Raw genomic sequence first — 27,068 nt, 5'->3', positions numbered from 1 at the left:
GATTCAACCTCTTCTCCTCTGACTAACTCGTTGAAAATCTCGTGTGCTTTAATTTTTACTATCTCCGTAACGAAGTGGGAATCTTTTAGTGCTGATTTTAAGGATTTTCCACGGATTTAGAACGATCTTGTACTGAAAGATTATTGCACAATTTGCATGATAAATTTTCTTCAATATTATACTCATTATTTATTTTATTATTCATTTTATTTAATATTGTAATCATTAATTCTCAGTGAATTCATTTTATTTAGCATGAGAAATGATTAACGATTAAATTATTACTCCAATAAAAACATAATGGTCTCTTTCGTAATTCACTATGGCCATTTATAGTCTGAAATCTAGAAAACCAAAGCTCTCTCATAATGAAGGCACAAATTTCCATAAATAAATATTATACTTGAACTATAAATGCGCGTTGAAAATTTCTTTAACCCTTTCATTGCTACCATACTTTCGGAACCTTTTGCTGCATTTCAACCTTAATTTAATGCTTAAATTTTATGCTTTACACACTTGCACCTTAATTCAATAAACCGAATTTTAAAACCATAACGCCGAACAACAAATTTTGCAGTCGTATTTAAAAATTTATCCTCGGTCACTCACTCACGTTACGCATTAAGAATCTGTCGCAGCGAAAGGGTTAAAAATTCGGTCATTTCACTTGCAACAACCTGAGACGGTGTTACAAAGCTACAAAAATTCGACGCCGAAAGAAAGACATAAATTCTCGCAGACTTGAGCAGAAGCTTCTGATTTTAAGCGATCCAATAATTAGCGTGTGTTTCGGTAAACATTGCCCTCTCGACCTCTGTTTTCGGCGACAATTTCGCTCGCGCATAATTACTCGCACGGCCATTATAAATGCACCGTGTCGAGGAAACATTCGCGTGCTAATCAGAAAGTAGGTCGAACTGAATCCCCAGGATAGCTGGCTGCTTATATACCACTCGATTTGCTCGCGATATGAATAATTTATCGGCATTGGATATCGGATAATAGTCTCGGAAAATTGACACAGCTTCGGAAAGTGGTGTTTAACGTTTATTTGACGCGCTTATAGTCGCTCTCTCTTCTAGCTTCTTATCGTTTAAACCTTCGCTTCCTCGGCTGTTACCACTTTGGAACGGGAATCTGTTGCGGAAATAAAAGTCTCGCGGAACGAAATGAAATGTAGCGATTATATGTTTATTAGCGGATTGGAGAGATTCTCGAGTTGTAAAGATTTTTCCAATCCTTCGAATGTCGGAATCGTTTCGTTGTTGCAAGATTCACTTTTTGTGAATCGGTATGGTGGACAATTTTTTACGTGAATTCTGTGTTATTTTGCAGAAAGCTTGAAAGAGAACATTTTCGTCTCGAATATCTAGCATTGACAACTGATATAATTGAAAAATTTTAATTGAAAGAAAATTGCCTTATCGCTATTTGAAAAAGAATAGTGATTAATGAATGTAATTAATGATAAAATGAAGAAATTATAATGTTATAATATGAAATTATGAAAAATAAATAAAAAAGGCTTAATGTACAGCATAACTAATCCTAGAAAGACTGTCTGGGTCAAAAATGACCCATTAGGAACTCTCTCCCTCCAATTAGTAAACTTTCTTTTTCCAAAAGTGACTTTTTCTGTAAACATGCACAGAACAAAGTGGAAATCAGTATCGAAAATTCATCTTTTCTTGGAAAGTTGATATCGTTGAGATTTCGGTGTTAAATTTTTCAATTACAGGGCTGTAAAATATGTGCTAATCAGGGGAATTTTTTTTCTTTTTTCAGAGGCACGAGCCAGAATAAACGGCTCGTCGGATATCTACATGAAAACTGGCAGTCTTCTCACGCTCACTTGCCTGATGTCTCAAGGACCTCACGATCTGGGCACAGTAGCTTGGCACCATGGTAATCAGCCAGTGGTAACGTCGCCCCATTCCGAGAATGACGTGAACGGCGAGCCTCGTATCACAGTTGAAACTGAATGGAGCGACGCCCTCACGTCAAGGTATGATTTTTTCCACTCTTTATACGCGTGAGTCGTGAATGAAAATTAACGGAAGAAAGAATTTTTTGGGTAACTAATACGAGAGAAAACATTCTTTCGTGTAAAATAGTCGGTACGTTTTGCTGTGATTTATTTATGAATAATTTTTCATCCGATGTGTAATAGAAGATTTGTGGGATTTGTGGAAATTTTAATTTCGGAGTGGAATTGATTTCATTTCGTTTGAAAAAATTTGAAAATTTTGAGAAGTGATTGAGTTTCGTTTAAAAAATACTCGATCTGGTGGATATCAGAGTGTGCAATTGATATTTTGCAAATAATTTTAGAAATTTTAATTTTGCAGTCGAATTAATTTCTTTTTTTTTTTTTGTGAATTGACATTAAATTGTGTAATGTATTACAAAGATGTGACAAAGATTAACACTCGGTACGGTTAAGTACACAGAATAAATATACATTGAACGAGTGTGAAATCAACAAGTTAATCGAAGTGATTAAATTTTGTAAAATAAAATTCTTAATTGTAATAAAATCTTAATAAATTTCTCGAATGGTAGCCACTTAAATGTACGTAGTACGACTTTTGGTGGCATCACATATTCTATTGTGGATGAGAGTTTTCCTTTTTGGTACAACAGCAGAGAAAGATTTCGTAATAAAAGAAGTTTTTAAATTAGAGAAAATGTTTGCTAACGGAGGGAAAGTTTTTACAGCCAAGGAAGTTTCGTTAGTAAAGAGGGACGTTTTTACGAATTGTAAATGCCACCGTCAGGACTTACCATTCCAATTAAAAGTTCATACGAAATTCACGTGAACTTGCCGAAACGTGTGAGAAATCGTTTCACCTTTCGCAGGAGTGTGTTGATTTTTTCAGTATCGACAAATTCGATAATCTTAAGACACTCGTGAGCCGAAATTACAAAAAATTCAAAAACACGTTAATTTTTCAAACCGAAATGCGAAAAGTCGTATTTGCACTACTTCAAATTTCTTAGCTCTGTAACTGAAATCATTCGTCAAAAGTGCTATTATTGCTAAATCGTTACTCTAACTCTAAAAATAATTTCTAATTAAAAACTGAGACAATCGTATTTCCCATACTTTTGCCCCAATCATACTGACAAATCTACCCCTAAATTAGGGTGACCCAGAAATTACAGTTGAACGTCGCCAAGAAATAGGCGATTCCTTACGTAAAATTAAGTCGAAAATATACAGTAAAATTTCATTCAAACATTCGACAATTTTACGCGAAAAATCACCCGATTTCCAAAAACACCCGATTTCCAAAAACACCCGAAATCTCTACAAACCTAAAATCATCGATCAACGTCTTACTACTTCACCGCAACATCAACGAAGAAATCCAAGAAAACCAGACCTGTGGCGCGTTCCCTTCGACGCTATACATCAAAATTAACCCGGTTGATCAACTCGTGGCCGCGGCGTTAGACGCGTAAATATCTCGGTGACAATTCGACAGAGGAATCAGCGTATCACGAGAGGGGAAGAACGCGTCACACGCAATGCCAGCCAGCAGACAATTAATTCCTGGTTCTTGAGCCGCGCACAGTTCAGATTGAAGGGAATTAGGAGGGAGTGAGAGAGAGGTGGGGAACAGATCCTCGTAAATTCGGCGTCGTGAAACGCCAGGCTGACAATCGTCAATCACGTCCAAAAACAGACGCAGCCTGGCTGCAATATTCCGGCGACACACAAACGCCGCCATAGCTGACAAGGGCCGGCTAGAAATGCAGAGCATGCTCGATGCGTCTTCACGGTGCATGGCCTGTCTGACAAAGGACCGGCCCTGTTTCCTCCTTGACTCGAGGAACCGCTGAATATTATAGGGAGCTTGCTCAGACTGTCTAACAGCGTGAATGGAAGGAAAACTTACGGTCAGAACGGGGCAAAAGTGTAGGTTTTTAAGCATTACTATGTCGCCTTTGTTGGGCACAAAGGACACCGTGGAAAAAGGGTAATTGAGACGAAAGCGAGAGAATACACGGAGGGAAAAAGGTTGGGCAAGAAGTTGTGAAAAGCTGGAAACTAAAGGGTAAGGTGAAGGTGAAATGAGAATGTAAATAAATGTGATCTCAGGCGAACGGGAGAGATACTTCGTGGTGAAATTTTCGAGGATGTGCAACGTAGGTTTCTTTTGGAGTAATGTCGAGCTACGAAAGTAGCGAGAATCGTACACTGTCGTTCGTTCGAAGAGATTATTAAAAATTTAGAGTGGATTTAATAGTATTAGGAAAAAGACTCAATTTTGCGTCTACGAGGAAGTAGAAGTTTCAAGTTTCTTTCCATTTCTGTGTTCCTTTTCGCTAATTTTTCTTTGACACTCGAAGGATCGCCTGGGTCAAAAATGACCCATTAGTAACCTCTCAATAAGTGACTTTATGTTACTAAAACATGATTAAAAAATTAGAAGTATACCTGCTGAGAACAAAGTCAGAAAGTTACAAACAATAATACTTGCCAGTATCGAATTGACCATTCGCTTTTTTTGGAAATTCGTCAATGGGTCCATTTTGACCCGGTCAGCTTTTCTAGCGTTAATATTTCCATAATCATTTTATTTCGGTACAGCAGGTTCCTCCGGTATTAAAATAATTAGTTTTCCCTATTTTCTTCTTTAGGATTTCGATAACCTTTTTACGTCGAAATTTTCGATAATCTTTTTATGTCGGAACAGCAGGTTCCTCCGATATTGAAATAATCAGATACGTTCGTTTTTCCTATTTTTTTCTTCTTTACGATTTCGATAATCTTTTTACGTGGAAACAGTAAGTTTCGCCGGTATTAAAATAATTACATACTCGAGAAGACGTGTACAGTTGCAGAGGCGATGCCACTCGGGACACGTAACCCTTAAACGATCGTTATTAGCCCCGAGGGTGTGATACGTTACAATGCCACGCGATGAAACTAACTAGGGAAATACTGCAAGTAAATGATTAATCAATAATCTATTGGGAGCAAGTTGCCGGAACTTCTTTGCGAGCTGCCCTAACCTACCAGCAATGTATTCGACGTCGAATTATTCCCTGTCGTTAGGAAAGCCACTCGCACGGCCAATGAAATTTATTGCACCTCGATGACACTTTGGTTGTAACGAACAGAGGTTTCGTTCTACATTTTCAATGCTTTCACTCGACATTTTCAATGGTTTCATTTTACATTTTCATTGGTGAATTTTCTTCATTCAATTTTAGTGAGTACTCTAGGAGTGCGATTAGGATTTTATTGCTAACTTTTAGCAGAAAAATTTAGAGAACATATTTTCTTTATTCAATTTTAGTAGTTACTCTAACAGTGTAATTAGAATTTTATTGTCAATTTTTAGCAGAAAAATTTCGAGAGTGAATTTTCTTGATTCAATTTTAGCGAGTACTCTTATAGTGTAATTAGAATTTTATTATTAATTTTTGGCAGAAAAATTTGTAGAGTGCAATTAGGACTTTATTGCTAATTTTCAACAGAAAGAGAGTGAATTTTCTTCACTCGACTTCAGCGAGTCAGTTTGTATTAATCAAATTGTTCACGTCATTTTATTAATAATCCCGTTCAAATGGAAATAATGATGATCATGTTTGTTTAATGAAATGTTTCATTCATCACTTACTCTCGTTTCATCAATGCAACAAAATAGAAAGTAGATTGAAATCGGTGCAAATTAATTACCAGACCTGAATTTCTGATTATCTATTACATTTCGACGAGATTATTGCACACATTTTGTCATTTCATTTATACCTTCTTTCATATCAAAGACTCGCTCGAATATGTATAATTTCAACGTTTAACGAAGAATCGAGAATTATTGTAAAAATGTATACGAATGAAAATTAATTACTAAATCTAAGAATATCGTAATTTAACATTTTTATTTCTCATAGAATCATGAAAAATCCGAAATTCTTTATTTACAATTCATATTTTATTGAAAAGAACAATTTAACGACTACAATTTCTAACAAGAGTGTACACTGGTAGAAATGATTAGCCACGATTATTTACAGAAAAGTAAATCTAACATAAATTATAAACATCTAGCTGGCTAAAGTTTATCATTTAAAAGCAGGAAGCACTTGTATTTTATTCACCGTCTATTCAGAGCTCCTCAACGTTTCGCTCAACTCGCGGCTTTTAACAGCAATTAGAGTAGTTCCTATTAATGAATTACTACGAAGTAATTAAAGTTGCTGTCGAGAATGGCTGAACGAAGTTTAATCACGGGACGTGTGTGTATTTTTCACCGAGAAAAGAGTGTGAAGGGGGGGAGGGAAATTCGTCGTACCGCATGCTCTATTAACCAACAGTTAATATAGCTAATCATCGATGTTTCATTGTTAATTTTGTCATCAATTATTTGGTACACCGAAATGCCGGAATCGCGTATCGATAACCACTCGTGAAATGAAAGCCATTTCTATCATCCGTACGTGATTACTCGTTGAAATATATGCGTCTATTTTCATGCGGTGTAATAATGATTAGAGCGAACTGGATAACAGTTGAATTAAGTAACTCCTGATGTACTCACCTTGATTCTCGTGCGAAATTTGTGAAATTGCAGGGAAAATATAATTGATTTCCATGAAATTTTGTTCTCTTTTGTAAACGTTATTAATGCTTATTAGATAATTATTGGTAAATTAAATTAAATTAAATTTCAGCTCTAATGATACGTTTAATAACGAAGGAGAAAGAATTCGTCGCTCGATTTTGGGTGAAATTGACCCAATTTCCGTGCTTCGATGAGGAAAAATTTGAATATTTGCTATCATCTTCTCTATTTTTAGCTTTCATTGTGGACTCACTTTTCAAATAAATGAGTAAAAGTGGAAGTGAAACTTTTCATAATAGAAAAGATAAGGTTTCCACTTTTCACTTATTTTTCACGAAAAGTGAAAGAAAATCGTGAGTTCGCAGAAAAGTGAAAAATAATCATGAGTCGTCGACGGAAAAGTGAAAACCTTATTTTTCTCATCTTCTTTTCTACTATGAAAAATTTATTTTCCACTTTTGACAAAAAAGTGAAAATTAAGATTTTTAAGATTTTCTCGAGATTTTCACTTTTTCATATTCAAACCAAATGCGGAAAGAAATGCTCGGTAAATTAATTTCACGCGTCACTTTAATTCCCGATCAAAGACTAGTCGAAAAATTGATTACAATCGACCGTATTTTATATCTAATATTTTCTGTTTTTATTCTGTTACAGATTGAGGATCGCTCATTTAAAGCCAAGCGACTCTGGGAACTACAGTTGCGTGCCCACTGTGGCGGCGAGGGCCACCGTCAACGTGCACGTTATTAATGGTGAGTTGCATATAGAAATTGTGCGGAAGGTTGCTCCTAATACTGCGTATTTTAGTCAGTGATTCGATAGTGAACGGTTCGGTGCTTGTATTTCGCGAATATCTAGAATTATATCGCATATTATCCTCACAGTGATACTCACCTGTGATTTATCGAGAAGCTCGAATCAGTCAGAAAAACCTCCATTTCCTTAAAAAAAAATACCTTTAATTAAAGAGATTAATAACGTAGCGGTAATTTCTGGAGAATTATAACGTTTCTTGTCGAGTATGGACATTTGGGAAACTAAGCTTGCTCTATTTAAAGATCCATTTAATGCTCCGTTTAATACGAGTATGTACTGTATAAATACGGAGAATTTAGAATAGAAAAAGAGGGATTTAGAGAAATTTTTTAATTTTCAGATTGAGAGAAACAAACATTTTGTAAGATATAAGTGGTTAAGTAGAGTTAAAAAATTTTAATTAATTATTATCTTCGAAAAAAATCCCAAAATAACGATTATCTTTGAGAAAAATCAAAGAATAACGATTATCTTTGAGAAAAATCAAAGAATAACGATTATCTTTGAGAAAAATTAAAGGATTACGATTATCTTTGAGAAAAATCAAAGAAGAGTGATTATGTTTGAGAAAAATCAAAGAATAATGATTATCTTTGAGAAAAATCAAAGAAGAGTGATTATGTTTGAGGAAAATTGAAGGATAACGATTATCTTTGAGAAAAATTAAAGAATAACGATTATCTTCGAGAAAAATCAAAGAATAATGATTATCTCTGAGAAAAATAAAAGAATAACGATTATCCTCGAGAAAAATCAAAGGATATTCGGTTACCTTTGATATTTGAATACTTGAATATTCGACGATAGTCACAAATCTCGCGAAATGATATTTTAAACACGTAAATGTGAAAGCATTTTGTAACATACTTGGAGAACTCCCATTTAGGAAAGGAAAATTTCTAGGAGTAATAGCATAAAATGAAATATATCGTGCTATTACATTTTCATTTCTCCTAGAATCTTATTCATTCGAATTTCATGAATCGAAGTCACGAAGGGTGGCGTACGTAATTCAAATAAAAAGAATCGATCGGACGTGAAGGCAATTTTTAAGAGATTGTCTTCAGATCGAATTCTATCTGGAAATTGAACAGCTCGTACAAGAAATTCGATTTAATGTGTTCGTTCATACTTCACGCTATTTGTCACTGCTTCAAATGAGAATTCACTTTTCTGATTTTTATTACCGAGTCAACGTTAGGTTTAATATGTCCTATAAAAATTTCGACTATTCTCGTAAATCTTTCAAATGAATTAAAATTAATACCAGCAATTTGGAATTATCAGTAAGAAGATGAAAATTTTATAAATTACAATATTGAGCAGATTATGGCGATTCGAAAAACAACGAAGGATAACTAATATTCTTTTTACCATTTAAATTGTTCAAAGTTTCATATCTCTGTCCCTGTTTTACGAATTTATTATTTATCTTAATTGTTTCTTAGAAAATAGAAATTTTCGATTCGATCGAAGCTCCCTAATTTCGATTTCCCCTCGATTTCAACGTCCTTCTTTTCAATTTCTCAAGTCGAAAATTGCACATAATGCAAAGAAGCATCGATCAGCGATATTTCCAAAAGCACAGCAATTTCATCAAGTAAATAAAAAAAGAAAGTTGGCGAATGGCGAGCATTGAAACACCGTACGAAATTAATTTCTGTGTTCTCCTTACGAACTTTCACAGCATACACGCGAGAGGATTTTAATTTTGCAAGTTCGAGGTCTGCGTGGAACCATTTGGCTTAAAGTCGAAGTTTCGAAAAAACGTAGGAAGTTGAAAGTTCAGGGAAACCGAGAAACGAATTTACAAAAGTCCCTGATGGTAACGAAAGTTTTTCACACAATTGAAAAAATTAATCTTTTGCGGAGGTAATTGAATCCTTCTTTTTTTGTTCTCCTACGGAAGACTTTGTAAAATAATTGAATTTCTCTTTCTCGTTGCGGAAGATTTTGATTCATTTCTCCTTCTTTGACAAATATCGTTCGTAAATTTTCTTCGTTGTTGAGACACTTGCAATGTTACTATTAACAATTGAATTACTAATATTATACAATTCCCACGTGCTGCGTATAAACGTATGTTATTAATCGCATGTTGTGTTCAATTAGAAAATTCCAAGAAATGTTCAACGCACCTTGACTATCTCCTCCAAGAATTCCCTCAGCATGAATCATCGTCATAGTGATTTAAAAAAATGCTGCGTCATTGTTAAATTGCATTCGACGAAACCTGATTCTTGAAAAAAAAAAAAAAAAAGAACTACACTCTTCCTTGAGAATAAATTTCTTTTTATTCGAAATCGAAATTCTGTGCCTCAAGATACAATCAAGACTGAAATTAAAATAAAGTATTAAATAACATATTAAAATAAAAAATGAAATACCACTGAATGGTAAAGAAATTCATCAAATTTCACGAAAAAAAAATCCATTCATTTCACCGCATCGAAATGTTTTCAATTCTCTGGTCAAAAAGCAAAGGTCTGCATGCTGGTTTCCTCGTTAAGGCTGTTTCACGCTGGAGAAACTTTAGTACCATTTTCAAACTATTCAATTAATTATTTTTCTGTTCGAAATCGAGATTCTCTGACTCAAATTAAACTGAACACATTCGAAGCAAAGTGTTTCATTGGGAAAATATTCAGTCGAACTTTTCTCTTTAATTTTCCTTCAATTTTCACGTAGAACAAAATTGCAATATCGAGTGAAAAATCGCTGGATAAACAAATTCGTGAAATTTTACCAAGAATAAAAAGAAAATCCGTTTATTTCACTACGTGGAAATATTCTTGGCTCTGCGGGTGAAAAGGCAAAGGTCTGTGCATGCTGGTTTCCTCATCAAGGCCGTTCCACGCCGGGGAGACCTTGTAAATAGGAGGAATTAGATATCGGAGCAAGATGGTGCAGCTGTAATCCAAAGATCTCGGTTCATCTCGTTGACTCGAGTTTTCCATTGGCCATTATCTCCCTTTTGTTACGCCAGCTGCAGCGGAACGTAATTCGATTCCCTTCTCGATCTTCGATCGAGTCTTCCATGTGGAACCTGCCCCTGCCCGGTGCATTTTCCTTCGTTCGCCTCTACTTCCGGAAGCTCGCTTCCGGCTAACCTTGCACGCCACGTTGAAACACATCCTGTGTACGTGTTTGTACGGATACTCGTTTTGGCCGTGACTTTCCGTGGCTATTGTTTGAAATATTAGAGTTACCAGTGTGTTTTAACCCTTTCTTTCTGTTGAGAATGGTGAGGACGTCGAATTACGCTGGTACTGCAGGTCGTGGTTTAAATGTCTAGTAGGTGTGAATTTTAGTTCTAATTTTAACACTTTCTTCGTATTAATAATAGTGATCACGTCAAGTTACACTTACAGTGCAGACCATAAAATTTTAATTGCAAATTTCAGTTAAATTTCAGTTAAAATTTTAGTCCTAATTTGGACCCTTTCTTCACATTAATAATAGTGATCACGTCAAGTTACACTTATAGTGCAGACCATAAAATTTTAATTGCAAATTTCAGTTAAAATTTTAGTCCTAATTTGGACCCTTTCTTCATATTAATAATAGTGATCACGTCAAGTTACACTTATAGTGCAGACCATAAAATTTTAATTGCAAATTTCAGTTAAAATTTTAGTCCTAATTTGGACCCTTTCTTCATATTAATAATAGTGATCACGTCAAGTTACACTTATAGTGCAGACCATAAAATTTTAATTGCAAATTTTAACCCTTTCTTCATATTAATAATAGTAATGACCTCAAATTGCACTTATAGTACAGATCACGATTTAAATATATGATATATGCAATCAGATTATTTAATATCGTGCTTATCGAATTTTTGTATTTTGAAATTCGCTTTTTTTCTGAAATAATTAGGGGAAGAAAGTATGTTTCTTTGAGTACGATAGTCTTTAGTGAATAGAATAAAATAAGGGGGAATAAAAATGGAAATAAATATGTTGATAATAATTATTAACTTCTAATATATAGTGTTCCATGTCGAAGTATTAACAGTAAATTTGATTTTGAATATTATTCTACGAATAAAAATAGAGAATTTAATTTTGTAGGAACACGAGGGAGGATAAAATGTAATCGTTCTATTTCCTTTAATTAAACTTCAAACGAATCCATTTTACGACTTCAGATTGAAATCTTGGATTTTCGCCATAAATCGTCATCAAGGGATGATAAAAAGTATCCCGTACTGTTTGAAAATTAGAAGAAGAAAAAACCCGGCGAAACTGAAATGTGTAACAGATCGACTTGGAGTTTCACGAAAAACCGGAACTTTTTCCACCCATTCTCGTTTTCACTCTCTCGACCCCATTAATTATGAAACGAACCTCGCGGTTCGTTCAGAAGCCCCAATCTGCAATTCTAATCTCGAGATATTCGCGAAATCCGCACATTCAAGAAATTCTTGCAGAGAGATGCGTTGCATAAAATCTGCCAGGATTCGTACACGTGATACTTTCTTGCCCGTTCTTATCGTGTTTCGAGCCACCGACGAAAATGTTCATGCGGATCGCGAAGAATCCGCGGAACGAAGAAACCAGGACTCGTCTCTGTACCCTTTTTTCCCTCGTTTCTCCCAAGTTTTTACCGGCCTGTAAAAGATGTCGAACAGGTTTCCGAAACGTGGGGAATTTAAACGTCTCATTTATGTACCAATACAAAAACGAACGGGTGAGAGAAGAAAATTCAATTTCGCACCGGTGTGCAAATTCTCAGTCGGCCTCGAATAGATCACCGGTATCGTTTGCAGAAATTGTGAAACGTCGATCCTGACGGTGAAAGATTTTCTAACGGTGATTCTAGTTGTTAGCTGTACTATTCGAAGGTGACTGCGCGTGTTGTACAGATGAAACCTCTAATGGTCCGAAATCTTGAAAGCCGAAATTTGAAATCTGGAACGTCTGAGACCTGAAATCGAGAAATCTATAATGTCTGAAATCTGAAATTTAATATCTATAATATCTGAAGTCTCAAGTCTACAATGTCTGAAACCCGAAATTTGAAATCTAGAACGTCTGAAGTCTGAAACCCGAAACCCGAAATTTGAAATCCAGAATGTCCGAAATTTGAGATCTGTAATGTCTGAAATCTGAAATCTATAATGTCTAAAATCTGAAATCTGAAATTTGAAATCTATAATGTCTGAAGTCTGAAGTTTAATATCTGTAATGTCTGAAATCTGTAATATCTGAAATTTGAAAGCTGAAGTCTATGTCTGAAATCTGAGATCTATCATTTCTGAATTCTGGAATCTGAAATTCAAGCGTGACCCAATTCTGAATAGATAAATACATTCGATAATCATCCATGAAACGTGGCAACAGTGAATTAACCTAACGGTTCGTTAATTGTGCGCTTTATCTAACAGGCGCGCAGCCTTTTAATTGCGAATAATCCGCGATATTTGAGACGACGAAGTGTCGTTCGGGGCTTTGTTTCGTGAAAACCCACGGATCGATCCTCCATCCAGGATCCATGCGCCTGTTGCGCGTGTCGCGACTCGATCTCTCTCTCTCTCTCTCTCTCTCTCTCTCCGCGTTTCATCGTTGAGGGACGCAATGGCACGTCGATACGCGGCGAATTTTTGTCGGAGATAGTGGACGAGCTGGAATTTTCACGAGACTTTCAGCCGTACAAAATTGTTATCCCGATGAAAACGACGGTTATTACGAAACAACGGACAATTGGCCGCGGTTTAATTATGCGATATGACCGAGCGTAATCGTCGATTGCGCGACGAGAACGTTCTCGGTGTCGCCTGCCGATTACTCGAATTAACACGCACAGTTTCGATTTAATTGCTCTCGACGAGACATTCTTGCTTCTATGTTACTTCTACTTCCGCTTTCTTCGGTGTTTTTTGGTCAATTTCGAAGTATAACAGGCACCTTCTGTCTTTTTATTTTCAATTTCTCATTTTTCTCTCTCTTTCTCGTTTTCAGTGAATTTTGAGGAGAAAAAGTGAAGAAATTGAGAAATTTATGCACTATTTACTCAACTATAAACACTTTAATCGAATGAAATTTAAATTTAAAACATTGATTTTATCTTATTTGTTTAATTTCTTCTCATCTCGTTTTATTAAGTTTAATTCCGATTAAAAACCGTACAAAAATTGTAAATCTTTTGTTATGCACTTTATTCCTTGAAACACATTAGCAATAATAAATTTCAGAAGCAACGACAACACACTTCGGTGATTATTATTTTCAAAAGTGTGTTAAACGACGAATGAAGATGTAAAATATCAGTTTGTCACATGAGAAGCGTTTCAAGTACATCGGTATACCTATCGTCCGCCGCTAAACACGAAATTATAAGCAGATCCATTAACTTTCGAAAATGAGCTCTTTGACGTTGGCTGAGGACGTATTGTTGATTGACCTGATCATAGAACTATCAAACTATCTTGTTTGTCCCTGCTCGCTGTATGCTAACGGAAATGTTACCTGATAACCTCGTACCTGTTCTCAAAACTGGCAACACACAGTGTAAACTACATTCATATCGTCATTATACCGTGAGCTAGGTGAACGTCGAAAATAAGTGAGTGTTTAACCTGTGTTAAGCACTAGGGTACTAATTTCTGCGTACTTGACGGTGTTTTTTGGTCAATTTCGAAGTATAACAGGCACCTTCTGTCTTTTTATTTTCAATTTCTCGTTTTTCTCTCTCTTTCTCGTTTTCAGTGAATTTTGAGGAAAAAAAGTGAAGAAATTGAGAAATTTATGCACTATTTACTCAACTATAAACACTTCAATCGAATGAAATTTAAATTTAAAACATTGATTTTATCTTATTTGTTTAATTTCTTCTCATCTCGTTTTATTAAGTTTAATTCCGATTAAAAACCGTACAAAAATTGTAAATCTTTTGTTATGCACTTTATTCCTTGAAACACATTAGCAATAATAAATTTCAGAAGCAACGACAACACACTTCGGTGATTATTATTTTCAAAAGTGTGTTAAACGACGAATGAAGATGTAAAATATCAGTTTGTCACATGAGAAGCGTTTCAAGTACATCGGTATACCTATCGTCCGCCGCTAAACACGAAATTATAAGCAGATCCATTAACTTTCGAAAATGAGCTCTTTGACGTTGGCTGAGGACGTATTGTTGATTGACCTGATCATAGAACTATCAAACTATCTTGTTTGTCCCTGCTCGCTGTATGCTAACGGAAATGTTACCTGATAACCTCGTACCTGTTCTCAAAACTGGCAACACACAGTGTAAACTACATTCATATCGTCATTATACCGTGAGCTAGGTGAACGTCGAAAATAAGTGAGTGTTTAACCTGTGTTAAGCACTAGGGTACTAATTTCTGCGTACTTGAAATATTGCACTAGGTGCCGTCTGAAGACTGAATGTATTGCGTTGAGAGTCTGACTGAATCTTTATCATTCCTAATGTAACTGATGGTCTGTGTACTAACGCTCTGCGGTCTTAAGCTAAGTCGGCCTTCTTATCGAGTCATCCCTTCTCCAAATCTTCTAAAATTTGAAGAAGGGACGCGAAGGGAGGTTCTTAAAATTACTAAGTGACCAACCCCGTATCACCCCCTTCCATTGGGTCACGTCCTTGGAGCGGGGGTGACGAAGCTGGTCCTTGCTGGATGGAAATTTGACAACAAGGGGGGAAAACCCGGCCAGGTCAACTCTGACTCTCCGACTCGTTCGGAAGGTCAGGTACCGAGAGGCCTCGGTAATTGCATCGGTTTCGAAGACCCTTTGAGGGTGACTTTATGATACCTTGCCTTACCGACTGAACAATAGCCTATTCTTTAATATTTGAGAAATTCTAGGTGCCGCATGTTGGCTGCTGACCGGTCTGCTAAATTTAAAATAACGGTTTGCTGAACTAGAAATCACGTATCATAAAATCGTCCCCTTGCTGTCCTAACAACCTGCAAAGGAGAATTAACAATGAAACTTCGCTAAATTCGAGTTGAGAAGAAAAGAGTTGCTGCAATCTCTGAGCAAAGTATAGTGAAAATGTGACATAAATTGTATTTAGTTTGCTTAGTGTTGTGAATTATAGCAGTATTTGTAAAAATTCTCGATGTTTAATTTTACCATATTTTATTTCTCGATAGTATCAAAATTTTGCCTTATTTTCATACTTGATTTCTCGATGATATCAAAATTTTGCCTTACTTTCATATTTGAGTTCTCCATAATATTAAAAGTTTGTTTTATTTTCATGTTTGATTTCTCGATAATACTAAAATTTTGTCGCATTTTCACGCTTTCGTAAGAAAATTTCGATTGGACAAACTTTTCTTGAATTATCAATAATTCCTCGAAAGAAAGAATTGAAATTTTCATATTTCTATTTTTTAGGACAAAGTAGATCGACCTAGAAAGTGACTCTACAGGTAGAATAATTACAATCCTTTATCACGTACGAAATCTACTATTAACCGTGTCGTATTTTTTCGTTGATGGACGTTAACACACTTTTCGTTGCGCGTCTTTTGCGCAAGCGGTCATGCAAATTCGAATTAACGTCGGGAACCACATGGAAATTAGACCGCGGGGCTAATGGGATTTCGTCTTCCGGGGAAACGGATTCTACATGATTCACCGTAAATCTCCGCGAAGATTAGGACATCGATTTTGATACAATATATCTGAAAGGCTTTACCGATGTTGATCGAAAAGGTATTACTATTATGGATACTGAATGCGTATTATTATCCATATTATTATGAATGTTATATTTTATAAAAAAGATTCTTCGGTAGTTCTTTATTTTATCTGTTAAATCACATTAATTTGCCATTTCTCTTCACAATTAATTCAAAACGTAACAAAAAATAGCAGGAAATAATTATTTTTTTTAACCCAACTTAGGGAATTTTGTAACACTGCACAGTAGTAAAATTACTTCATACCGTTCTCAATGAAATATTATAAAATTTTAAACAAAATCAACAAGCAATAGAATTAGGAAGAAAAATAGTTCCATTTATCCCAAATTTTTCTATCATTTTCTAGTTTCTTTCATAAAAATGTCATTTTCCAAATCTACCTCGATCGTTGGTAATTATAGTGTCACTTACCGAGACGAAGCTTGTTTCATTGTGATATTACGAAGGTGCTGTACACTTCTCTATCACTTCCACCATGTTTAACAATCGTAATACGAAGTAAAAGAAAAAAGAAAAACCGACAGACAATCGAAGTCAAAAGAAATCGCGAAGGGTTCGAGCGAACGAGTCTCGTGGCAATCGGAGCAGCTCTAATTTATATTAGTCAAGTGTATAAAACGATACCGTGCCACCTGTTTATTTAATGGGCAACCAGAGCACTCGCCGAGTGGATTGCTTATCGATCAAATATCCGTCACTGTTTCGTGTGGGTGGCTTTGATTGAAAAATAGATGTCACGATGTATAACAAATGACACGGTTTCGTTGATCGACCACGTTCACCGTTGCCATTAGGACGGAACGCCGCTGTTTTGTATTCAAACGTCGCCTAATGAGGATTTTCAGTGACGTGTGACGTGGAATTCGAATCGTTACATATTAATTCCTCCTACCCTCTGTGTGATTTAAATCACTACTCTCTCTTTCTCCTTTCTTCTCGTTTCTATTCCAAAATATTCCGCATACAAAGTAACACTTTCAGTTTCGAGTCGAAGTCATTTCGTGGATACTGCGGTATTATTTTCGAATCGAAAACGACGAGACAACAGAAGAATTTCATTCCATGGATGATATCTAGGATATTATTGTTGTGAGGTCATTTTTCAAATTAGAAATTACGAGATAAGTGGGAGAATGAGTTTTCAAAGTATATTTAATTAACACGTGGTTTGTAGTAGTCGGTGAAAGATAAAATTCTGATAAAGAAAATTAAAGTATTCTTTAGAGATATACATATTTACATAAGTTATAGTGTGTTTTAAGAAGGACCTAAACCCCCAAAATAAATGTCTTTCCTCCATTTCGCTTTAAAGTGACTCCGCCCACAACTCTGCCCGCGGGCAACGGCGGGCGCCCTTTGCCCGCCAGAATGCCCGCGAAGCGAAACTGCCCCAGAACTTCAAAACAGGCTGAACGAAATAATAAATCAGCCATCCGTGTTGTTTAAACAATTCGTTGAATATTGCTAACAAAAGCCTCTGCCATAAATCCGGCTACAGGAAACACCTAACACTTGTTTTCCTTGGACACTTCTCTCTGTCGCCTAACGAGCGTCTCAATGCTGTTGACGGGACGCTGCCCGGCTAGATTTGACAAGCTCTTTGACGTTTCTGCGGCGTGAGGCCCGACGCGATATCGGCTGTGTTTGACAGATTAATTAGACTGCGTGCTTTTTTTTTAGAATGATGTGTAGGGGTGTCCAGACACACAGAGAAGGGGATAAAAAAGGATGGCGAGAAGCTGAAGGATTCTTCTCTCTCGCTTTTTCCCCACGTCGTTTTGTCCTTTCTTCTTTTTCTCTTTTCGCCTGTTTCGCTCGTTTTCAAGATATACCGTAAGATTGGTTTGTTTTTCACACGATGTCCGTCCGAGAGAGCCGCTGCGCCATGAATAGCTGATGGATCAGTGATTGAAGGCTGCCGCGGTATGTTCCCTCGATTGCTATACCTTGCATGCTTTTTTTGAGTTCCATGGTTCCGCGAGGATCTGATAGAAGTCGATCAGAAAGGCATCTGGCGTTGTTCAGGCTTCATTATTCGTATCATGTGCATCCATTTTTATTGGAATCGTTCTTTTTACTCGTGTGCACGTTGAGATTCGTTTGCTCCTGTGCTTCTCCCTTTTCTGCTCTGCGTTGTTTTGTGCTGGAATGGTCCTTTGATGTGACAAACGTGGGACAAAGTCAGATAATCTTCTGATAATATGAAATCTGTACCGTGCAATTGTGAACAAATTACTAGAATAGTTTTGTACAAATTAATTCGCATTAATTATAAATCTACCTAAAAAATTACTCGGGAAAACGCATAAATCCTCGTCGTTGGACATCTCGGGAAAAAACAAATTCTCCAACTTGCTCTGAATTTAAAAATCCGTGGGAAAACTGCGAAGCTGCGAAAAAAATATCGAGCCAATTATAATCAAGAGACGGTCGTAAATTTTTCACAGAGCAATCTGTGCGGAACGGTCAGAAATGAAAGGCGAACTGTGGACGGTGGTCTGGCACGTTTTTCATCGATTCGAACGAACGGCCAATTGAGCCGAAGGAAAATTATCGAGGCAGCAGCTCGACAAGTTATCTACCTGATGAGCGGAGCGAGTAGGGAGAGAGTAATGTAGAACGAGGAAGGAAGAAAGGGAGAACGGTCTGAAGGGTTAACAAGATTAGCAGCGATCGTGAAGGCTTGCAGCAGCCTTGCAAGTGACTCAGACATCCGCTTGGTAACCTTTAACCCTTAGATGGGCCACATACCGGTATGGCGTTCACTGCTATCAGCTACAACCACCGCCACTTCCTTATACCACATCGCCATCCACAGCTCCTCTTCACTCACCAGCCACTTCCGGCGACGTTAGAGCTGATTCCACGAACAGCATCCCACTACTTACATTACACGTGGGGATGAACGTGATTAAAGCTGTCGAGGATGGTCTTCAACTCGATTTGATCGCTAGTATTCGGTTCGTTTTCAAAGCTTTTTCAACCTAGTACCACTCTTCTTTGATGTTCAACCATCTCTCTTTGCGGCCTCCTTCCCTTCATCTTCTTTCATATTTCACGCCTGTTCCTGTAATTATAAGTAGCAGTTGAAACTGTTATTTTTTTCTTCGTTTGCTTCTTTCTTGGTGATCCTTTGAGATGTTCAATGTCGGTGAAAAATTTGAGTTAATTTTGTGCGAGGTAATTGAGGAAAATTTTCGAGAGATGAGTGTTTTTCGTTTAACATTGTTTCCCTTGGATTTCTTTGCGAAAATGTTGCTTCGTTTACGTGAATGTTGAATTTATTCGTGAGTAACGAATTATTCAGATTTACTCATTCGTCATTCGTAAGTACCGAATCATTCGAATTTACACATTCGTTATTCGTGAGTAACGAACCATTCGAATTTACTCATTGGACATTCGTGGGTAACGAATCATTCGAATTTACTCATTGGACATTCGTGGGTAACGAATCATTCGAATTTGCTCATAATTAATTCGTCACTCGAAATAACTTTCACCCAAAGACTGCAACGTCTGACCCTTCATTCGAGCCAAAGCTATCAGGGAAAAAAGGAAACAGAAGTAAACAGCGTAATGAATGTAAATGCATTCGGTAAATATTATGCACGAGTGAAGCGTGTCTCTGAAGAATACACGCTCACGTTAGGTACGATTTTTCAACGCGCGTTTCTATGGTAATCGAAGATGTGTCCTCCGGCCGGAAGTGTCCTCCCGAAAGCCTTCGAAGATACTTGGTAATTCGATGCGTTGTGTATGTATGAAACTTGTGGATATCGAATACCCATGGAGAGTACTCAAAACACTTGCGATATCTGGAACGTGCCGGAGCTTTTGTCCCTGTGGAAACTGCCGCGTAACTTTAGACACACGCCTACCCTGCGGAATGGAACCTGCACGATTCCTTACGGGGAAGACGAGAGCTAATGGAATTAATGGAGAAATAATGATCGAAAGTGCTATTGGAACAAATAATAGAATTCGACGCCTTTTGTGTGACCCACCTTTTACAAATTGGAAACGGATCGTTGGACGAAACTTTCTAATTTGTCGATTTTTTTTTACAATTATTGGTAATTAAAAGAAAAAATTTCGTAACGGAATTGAGAAACTTGTCGTGGAATTCGTGTGGGCGTCAGAGTACTCTCTTGGTGTGCCTTCTTTTTTTTTATTCGACACAAATGGAAACGAAACCCCATGGGAAATCGGCGAAATGTCCATCGAAATGAAACGAAAGCGAGATAAATAACGTGAAATCTGTGGGTAAACGAAAGGTGAAATTAAAATATATCTATTTATTGGTGTATCGACAAATTGAATTTCTTCCTTTCTTTCTTTTTCTAATGGAAATAATGGAACGAGGTCGAAGTGTATCGTATTGTTACACCCTCAAATACTTTCATTCTTAGTCCTTAGTTTTATCTGTATTCACAACTAGTCACCCATTTTCCATTACTGTAGGAACCAACGACGGAAAAATATCTGGGGATCCGGGACCTTCGGCTTAGCGCACTGCGCCAACTACCCCCTCTCTATTCTCCCTTGTCGGTTTCCTATTTGGGCATGGAGGCCCCGATATATACGTGCAGGAAAATTTTCAAAAAACCTCCAAAACGAAAGAACTCGTCTAGAAGTGAAAGATGAGGAGGCGGGAGAAGATACTGTACTGACTTAAGACTATTTCCGCACCTATCCTTATACCCCTTTCCCCTACCAACCCCGAATGAATCAGGAACCGCGTTAATTATGATTAGCGTGGCTGAAGTTAGTAAACAAACGACAATAAACTCATGTACGAAAAGTACGTTAACCGAGAAGTGGGGAGTCCGTCTTATAAGATAAGACCAGGCACTGTTTGTTGACACTCTTTATCTCTCTCTCTCTCTCTCTCACTCATTCTCGTCCTGCAATCATTTACAACTATATTACTCCTACTGGACTCTTCATCTTCCAACTGTCCTGCATAGTCACAACCCAAAGTCCATCTTTCCAGAACCCTCAAATAGTAGCCCTATTTTCTCCATTTCCGCGTTCATTCTCTGTTTTACCACGCGTACTTCACGTAACGTTAAACCTCTGTCAAATAAAGTTCTGTTTCTACGCAACGACGATCCTAAAGTGTTTTAATCCAGTGATACCCCAATATCTGCTCCTATTTCCGAGAAATTGGAGCAAACCGGGCATCACAGTATGAAAATCGAAAACGCTTTGAAACAATTGATATGTGTATTCCGTTTATTCGGGAAAAGGGAGGAAGATCGAAACGAGAAATGAAACTTACTGGAAATTGAAAGAAAGGAATAAGTTAATTTTTTTTTTTTTGTAATAACATTCACGTCGAATTGAATAAAATATCGATCTCCCGTTGGAATAACATAGACTCACTTTAGCGACGGAGGAGTGTTTCATTATTTTTTCATCTCGTGGTCCTAATGGAAATATAACGAGTAGGAGTATTCTCTGTGGCATTTTATATTCAACACTGCAACTCATTAGTGGCACCACCGGGTAATAATAGTGCAATTACCGTGCAAAATGCCTTACTAATGCAATTCAGTAGTGCAACTCAATAGTATCCGATCCAAGTAATGTTACAATCGAAGCAATGCAGCCGAATAACATAGCTTAGTATTACGAGCCAATAATACACCTTGGTGCTATTATTTAATGGTGAAATTTAATAGTGCAACTTGGTAGCATCGCTGTAGTGCATAAGTAATGGATAATCGAGATTAAATCGATAAGATAATGCAATTGTACCATTTCCAATTAATATATCCTCCAATTCAATTAGCATACTTTTCTTCCACATATACTTTTCAATTACATTTTCCATACTTTGCAATTCAATTAGTGTATTTTCCTTCGTAATATATTTTTCAATTCAAATGGAACATTTATCTTCGATATATATTTTTCAATTCAATCAGCATAGTTTTCTTCGAACCTTCGTATCTTCTTTTCTACATATCCTTCTTGCACTTCGCTTTCCTTAATCAACTAAATTTTCACACTTAAAAATCAACGCACAAGAAATTCAAAGAACGAAATTAAACATCTCCCACGACACGAAACATCAAAATCCAAACGAAAGAAAAGAAGGGAAAGCCTAATGCTCACCTTCCGAATTCAATCCAAATCACTGTCCATAAAATTCCACCGCAAATAAACGCAACGAAATAAGCAAGAGACACTAAGTATCTTGGCCTAGAAAAGCGTAAAGAATGAAAAAAAGAAACAGGTAGAAGATTTCGATATTCGATCAATCGATCCGATCGAAACAGAGAGGGAGCACAAAGGGAGCTTCTTTCGTGATTCGAAAGGCTATAGGAAAGTTCTCCGCCGACCGGTTTTCCGCGGCGAGGAAACGGCGGAATTCCCGCGGGAACGCGGCTGGATATCGAAATCAAATCAGGGCCAAGTAGACAAGCAGCAAGCCGGGCACGTAGCAACGGGGAGAAACGTAAACGCGTGCCACTCGCACTTCCGCGGCTAAGTAGACGCAAAGAAGGCTTCCTCTGGTCGAATCTCGATTACATTAAGCCGGGAAACTCGTCGATCCAGCTTCTTTTCATCGGTGAATAATACCAGTCGTGCGAGTACCTTTTTTTCTTCACAGAAAACTTGTTAGAAATTTCCTTTGGCACTTCGGTTGAAGGTTCTGCCGCTCGCTTGGTTTGTCTTATACAGGGCGGATCGTTGAAAATTGCGAGAGAATCGTGAAAGTATGAGAAAACTTTTTTTCTCGTAATAAAGAATTTTTCATACGAAAAAAAATTCCTTTCTTACTTTCATCGTTCTGAATGTAATTCTTATTGGTCCACCCTGTATACACTGTTGTTGATAAATATTAGGACACCTATTACGTTCGTATAAAAAGTATTAAATTATTTAATCGACGTTTCTTCGACAAAGTTAGTTTTATGTATAAGAAAAAATATACAGGGTGTTCGTTCTATTAATTTCTAACGTGTCCTAAATGGTAGATTTGTGAGGAAAATAGAAGAGGACAAAGTTTCGTTGTTTTTTATGCATTTTCAAAATTTGCAATTTTCGATTCGTTGTTCTGTTGTCTTTGTCCCATTCTTTTTCGTTCACGCAGATGGGTAATGCGGTTCTGTTTGGTTTATGGAAAGTTGGACGGCTTATTTGGCTTTCATTGAATTTTATATGAAGAACTGATTACTCCGGTTTCGGTTCTCTTTTTAGTGGAATATAGAGAAGTGACTGAGAGAGTGGTTCGTTGTTTCATGTGAATATAGATTGGGAAATATATTTAATGTTAAATATATAAACTTGATGATCAAAGTGCAATTTTGCGTGACGTTGTGTCGTTTCAATATTTTATCATACAGATTTATAGCGATCGTTGAAAGTATCAGTTACTCTCAGCAGGAGTAAAAATTTTAAAAAAGAGGATAAATTGTAAGATTTCATAATACGAAGCAAAGTGCATTTTCTGTATTAATGAAAATTTTAAGTTTACTTTTAGGAATAATAATTTTATAACAAAAACATTGTTCTGTATAAAATTTCAAAGCAACGATGTCATCTTCCAAGAGTAGATTTAAGGTTGAAAAGAATTTTCAATTTTGACAAAACAAATTTAGAAAATTGTGAAGAAATAAATCAACATTACATATAGATTAAATTTCATTATTACATATTTGTAATTTCTTCTATTTATCTCCTCATAGTCGGTAATAACCTAACGTCTCGAAGCAACGCATAAAAATAATAAAAAAACGAACCTAAGAGCTGAGAAAGGGATGAAAATTACACAGATAGAAGTAACCTGTTAAATTGATAGAAGTAACTAAGTGTGACAGACAGGAAAAAAAAGAAGGGACACAAAGTGTTGGAGAATTGGAAGTTACCAAGCTTGCCCTAAGAGATTATGTGTACGTGTGTAGTGTCAGGGAGGAAAACTCCTCTCGCTATTGTGTTCTTAGCACTTGGCTTTTAAAAGTTCCTTAGGAGTTCAGAGAGGCACGAGTTAAGAGTAACCGTGTACATTGCTGGGATAATGAACGATCGATTCTTCGCGAAGAAACACGTATGTTCGTTTATAGGGAATGGAGTTCTTCGGGTAATTGGAAATTTCATCTAACGAGAGGCGATCGAAAAAGAAGTCGAGGTAACGTTAATTCGAGAAGCAAAGAGCGTGTTGATTGAATAAAATTGTACATTTAACGAATTACCGACCGAGAAATTTTGATATCAAAGGGGAGAGACAGGGAAAAGATACCCTTGTTTAATTCAGACTTGTCAAAAATATTGTTTCAGTTCGAATGAAGCGTTTCACGTCGGAATAATGTACTTTTTAAAAATATGGTATCGAGATAATACCTGCGATAAATGTGGAAATTGCTCGCTTCGAAATAATTGTTGGAAAATTTGAGTTACATGGGAGAAATTGTTTCAGTGAAATTGCACAGAAAATAAAAAAGAAAGATTTTTTTACTAAACTTTGATACAATTATTTTTCTTTCTTTCGTCAATACAACGTTAATATTTTTAATAATTGACAATCTCCAGTCTAGTAGCTTATTTATTTCTCAGTATGAAGTGGTAAATATAGTTTCAAAATACTTGAGGATAAAATAAAAAATTTCAAAATCGTTCTTCCTTACTTCCTTTACGTTACAGTCTGTCTCCCTTCAATTTTCCCTGTAATTTCTAAAATTTGTAAATTAAATTTGAATTTCTAAAATCCCTAAGATTTGTAATTTTGCAGCTTTCATCTTTACAAGTTAATTTCACTCCCAGAACATGCGTATATATTTTTACAACGGGTGTCCCAATACTTACGAACAGCACTGCAAATTATCGCGAATTTGAACAAATGAACAAAGCTAAATGTCTCGTTCGTGAGCACGTCTCGTCGTGACGAAAGTTACGAGGCGTGACGACGTCGATGGAGCAGGCGCGAATCGAATCATCCCGATCAAAGTTCCGCAAATTTATTGCGCCCCGAATTCCGGTCGTGTCGATGTCCTTGCAGCGGAACGCATAATTAACCGAAGATGTGTTAATTGGACGCGCGAGGTGCGAACAGGCAGAAAGGAAGAGAATGAAATATCGTCGAAGCGTCGATGCGAGATTAATTGGCGGAAAGTGAAAAGAAAAGCCATCCAACGCTCGTGCGAGCGCACATCAGCGTTGCATTAATTAAAAGCAGGGACGTTCTATTTCAATTTCAAATACCGTGGATCGATCTTAAGCTCCGTGGCCTGTCTGTGTGATCATGAAACGATAATACGTCTCCTTCGGTTACCTCCACCGATCATCCGCATTTGCATAATTCGCTGGTCAACTTAATTTCCGGCATCTCCAGAGATGCGCCTGGCGGATGTCTGCGCGCGATTCTTCGACGTCGATCAATTGCCATTTTTTCTTCTCTCTTTTTTGGGGGGGGGAAGGGAAATACGATTTTGCACGGAAAGACTTTCTTACCTCTTTTTCTCCATTGTAACCGAGTTTTGGTGGATTTTATTGGACGACGGATTGGTGTAGAATTTTTGGTACGTGAATGAGATTGGAGTAATGTAAATTTTTGCAAAGATCTAGTTGTCGACGGACAAAGCAGACGTGAAAAAGGAACATGTGTGGAAAGGCCACTTTAAATCAGAGGGAAAAAATTTCAAAAGGGACCACAAGCTTCTCGAATTTTCCCCACTTGCTCGCCTCGACGTTCAATAGAAACCGATGCTTCTCGGATTTCTCTCGATTTCACCTGCTAAATTCACCGTCGCCTAACCACCTCTCGCTAAATCCATAAATTACAATCCTTTTGCAAATCTTGACCCATGCCGGTACACCAGATTTTATATGTGTATAAACGTCACGTGCATTTACATACACGAGCACATTTATACTGGTGCACTTGGTATTTCCGTGGGTTAATTCGGTCATAAATACAGGTGGACGTCTTTACAGCGATAATCGTGTTCGTAGTGTGGATACACGTGTGTGTAGAGGTGGCCACGTGAAAGGTGTATGTACCGGGTGGCGCGAATTCAATGCAAAAGTGAAGCTCAGAAATGTAGGAAAGCTCGAACAGCTGTTTTTGACACTTTATTTCCTGTCTAAGAGAGAGGAAAAGTTTGGAATTTTTTTGACAGATAAGTATCAAATGAAAGGCTCCAATTTTTTTGGAGGATATAAATTGAACTTTCAGCTTTGTTTTACAATTTTTTTTAAGTAAAAATCTTGCAAAATGGAGGGATGAATTGTAGGGAGAGCTTTGTAGTCTTTCGAGTGAACGTGAGCTTAAAAGTAAATTAAAATGAAGAGGGAAGTTATAAGTTAGGAAGGATATTCTTGAGCTGTTTTTGGTGGAAATTCTGTGTGTTGCTTTAAACGTGATTTTTTATTGCTGGAAAGTTATTTATCGCGAGGATAATACAGGTCGTTTTCATGCTTTTAGAGACTGGAATTTATTTTTGTGTGTTCGAGCAAGGAATTTCGTATTTGTCTTTGTCAAAGTTTCTGAAACTTGCTAAAAGTTGTTTAATCCTACTTACGATATTATATTAGAATTCTCCCGCTGTTTAGCATTACCTAGAGATTTATTTTAATGTAAAATTGACGTGTAATTTGACGTTGAAAATTTTCAAATGGAAAAGTTAACCTTCCCTTTTTCTGCATCGTCAAAAATCGCAGATTATAAAATACAATTCTCCGGGTTATTTCGGGCTAATTAAATTTTATATTTCCATTCCAGAGAGTTTAATGTTATTGGACGGTAGAAATGTAATTGTTACAATTTAATGCGTCTGTCCAATTTCACCGTTGTTTTAGGACGAAATAATTCCCCCGCATAAAATTCTCGTAACATTAAAGAAATGCAAATTTCCACCCGTCCCGTGCATCCGGAATTGTTCATACTTCACCAAGTGAATATTTTCCATATTTAATCTACAAATTCTGTTCCCTTTAATCGATGCGTTTAAAGACACGTAATAATCAATAAATAA

The 27,068-nt window shown here is 36.7% G+C and overlaps 1 protein-coding gene across 1 annotated transcript in view; it reads left to right on the top strand.

Annotated features, from left to right (window-relative positions):
* Positions 1–1,793: 1,793 nt before the first annotated feature.
* The window catches only part of LOC108576273, a 49,816-nt gene continuing 24,541 nt past the window's right edge, over positions 1,794–27,068 (top strand). Inside the window, exons 1-2 of the mRNA XM_017939232.1 lie at positions 1,794–2,008; positions 7,239–7,336. Of these exons, the coding sequence (XP_017794721.1) occupies positions 1,827–2,008; positions 7,239–7,336 (280 nt within the window). The 5' untranslated portion in view covers positions 1,794–1,826. The remainder of the gene's footprint in view (positions 2,009–7,238; positions 7,337–27,068) is intronic.

This window comes from Habropoda laboriosa, unplaced genomic scaffold, assembly GCF_001263275.1.
Source record: "Habropoda laboriosa isolate 0110345459 unplaced genomic scaffold, ASM126327v1 scaffold212, whole genome shotgun sequence".
In the NCBI taxonomy this organism is placed as follows: Eukaryota; Metazoa; Arthropoda; class Insecta; order Hymenoptera; family Apidae; genus Habropoda; species Habropoda laboriosa.
Note: the sequence above shows the minus strand (reverse complement) of the source record. Positions and strands in the feature narration are given on the sequence as shown.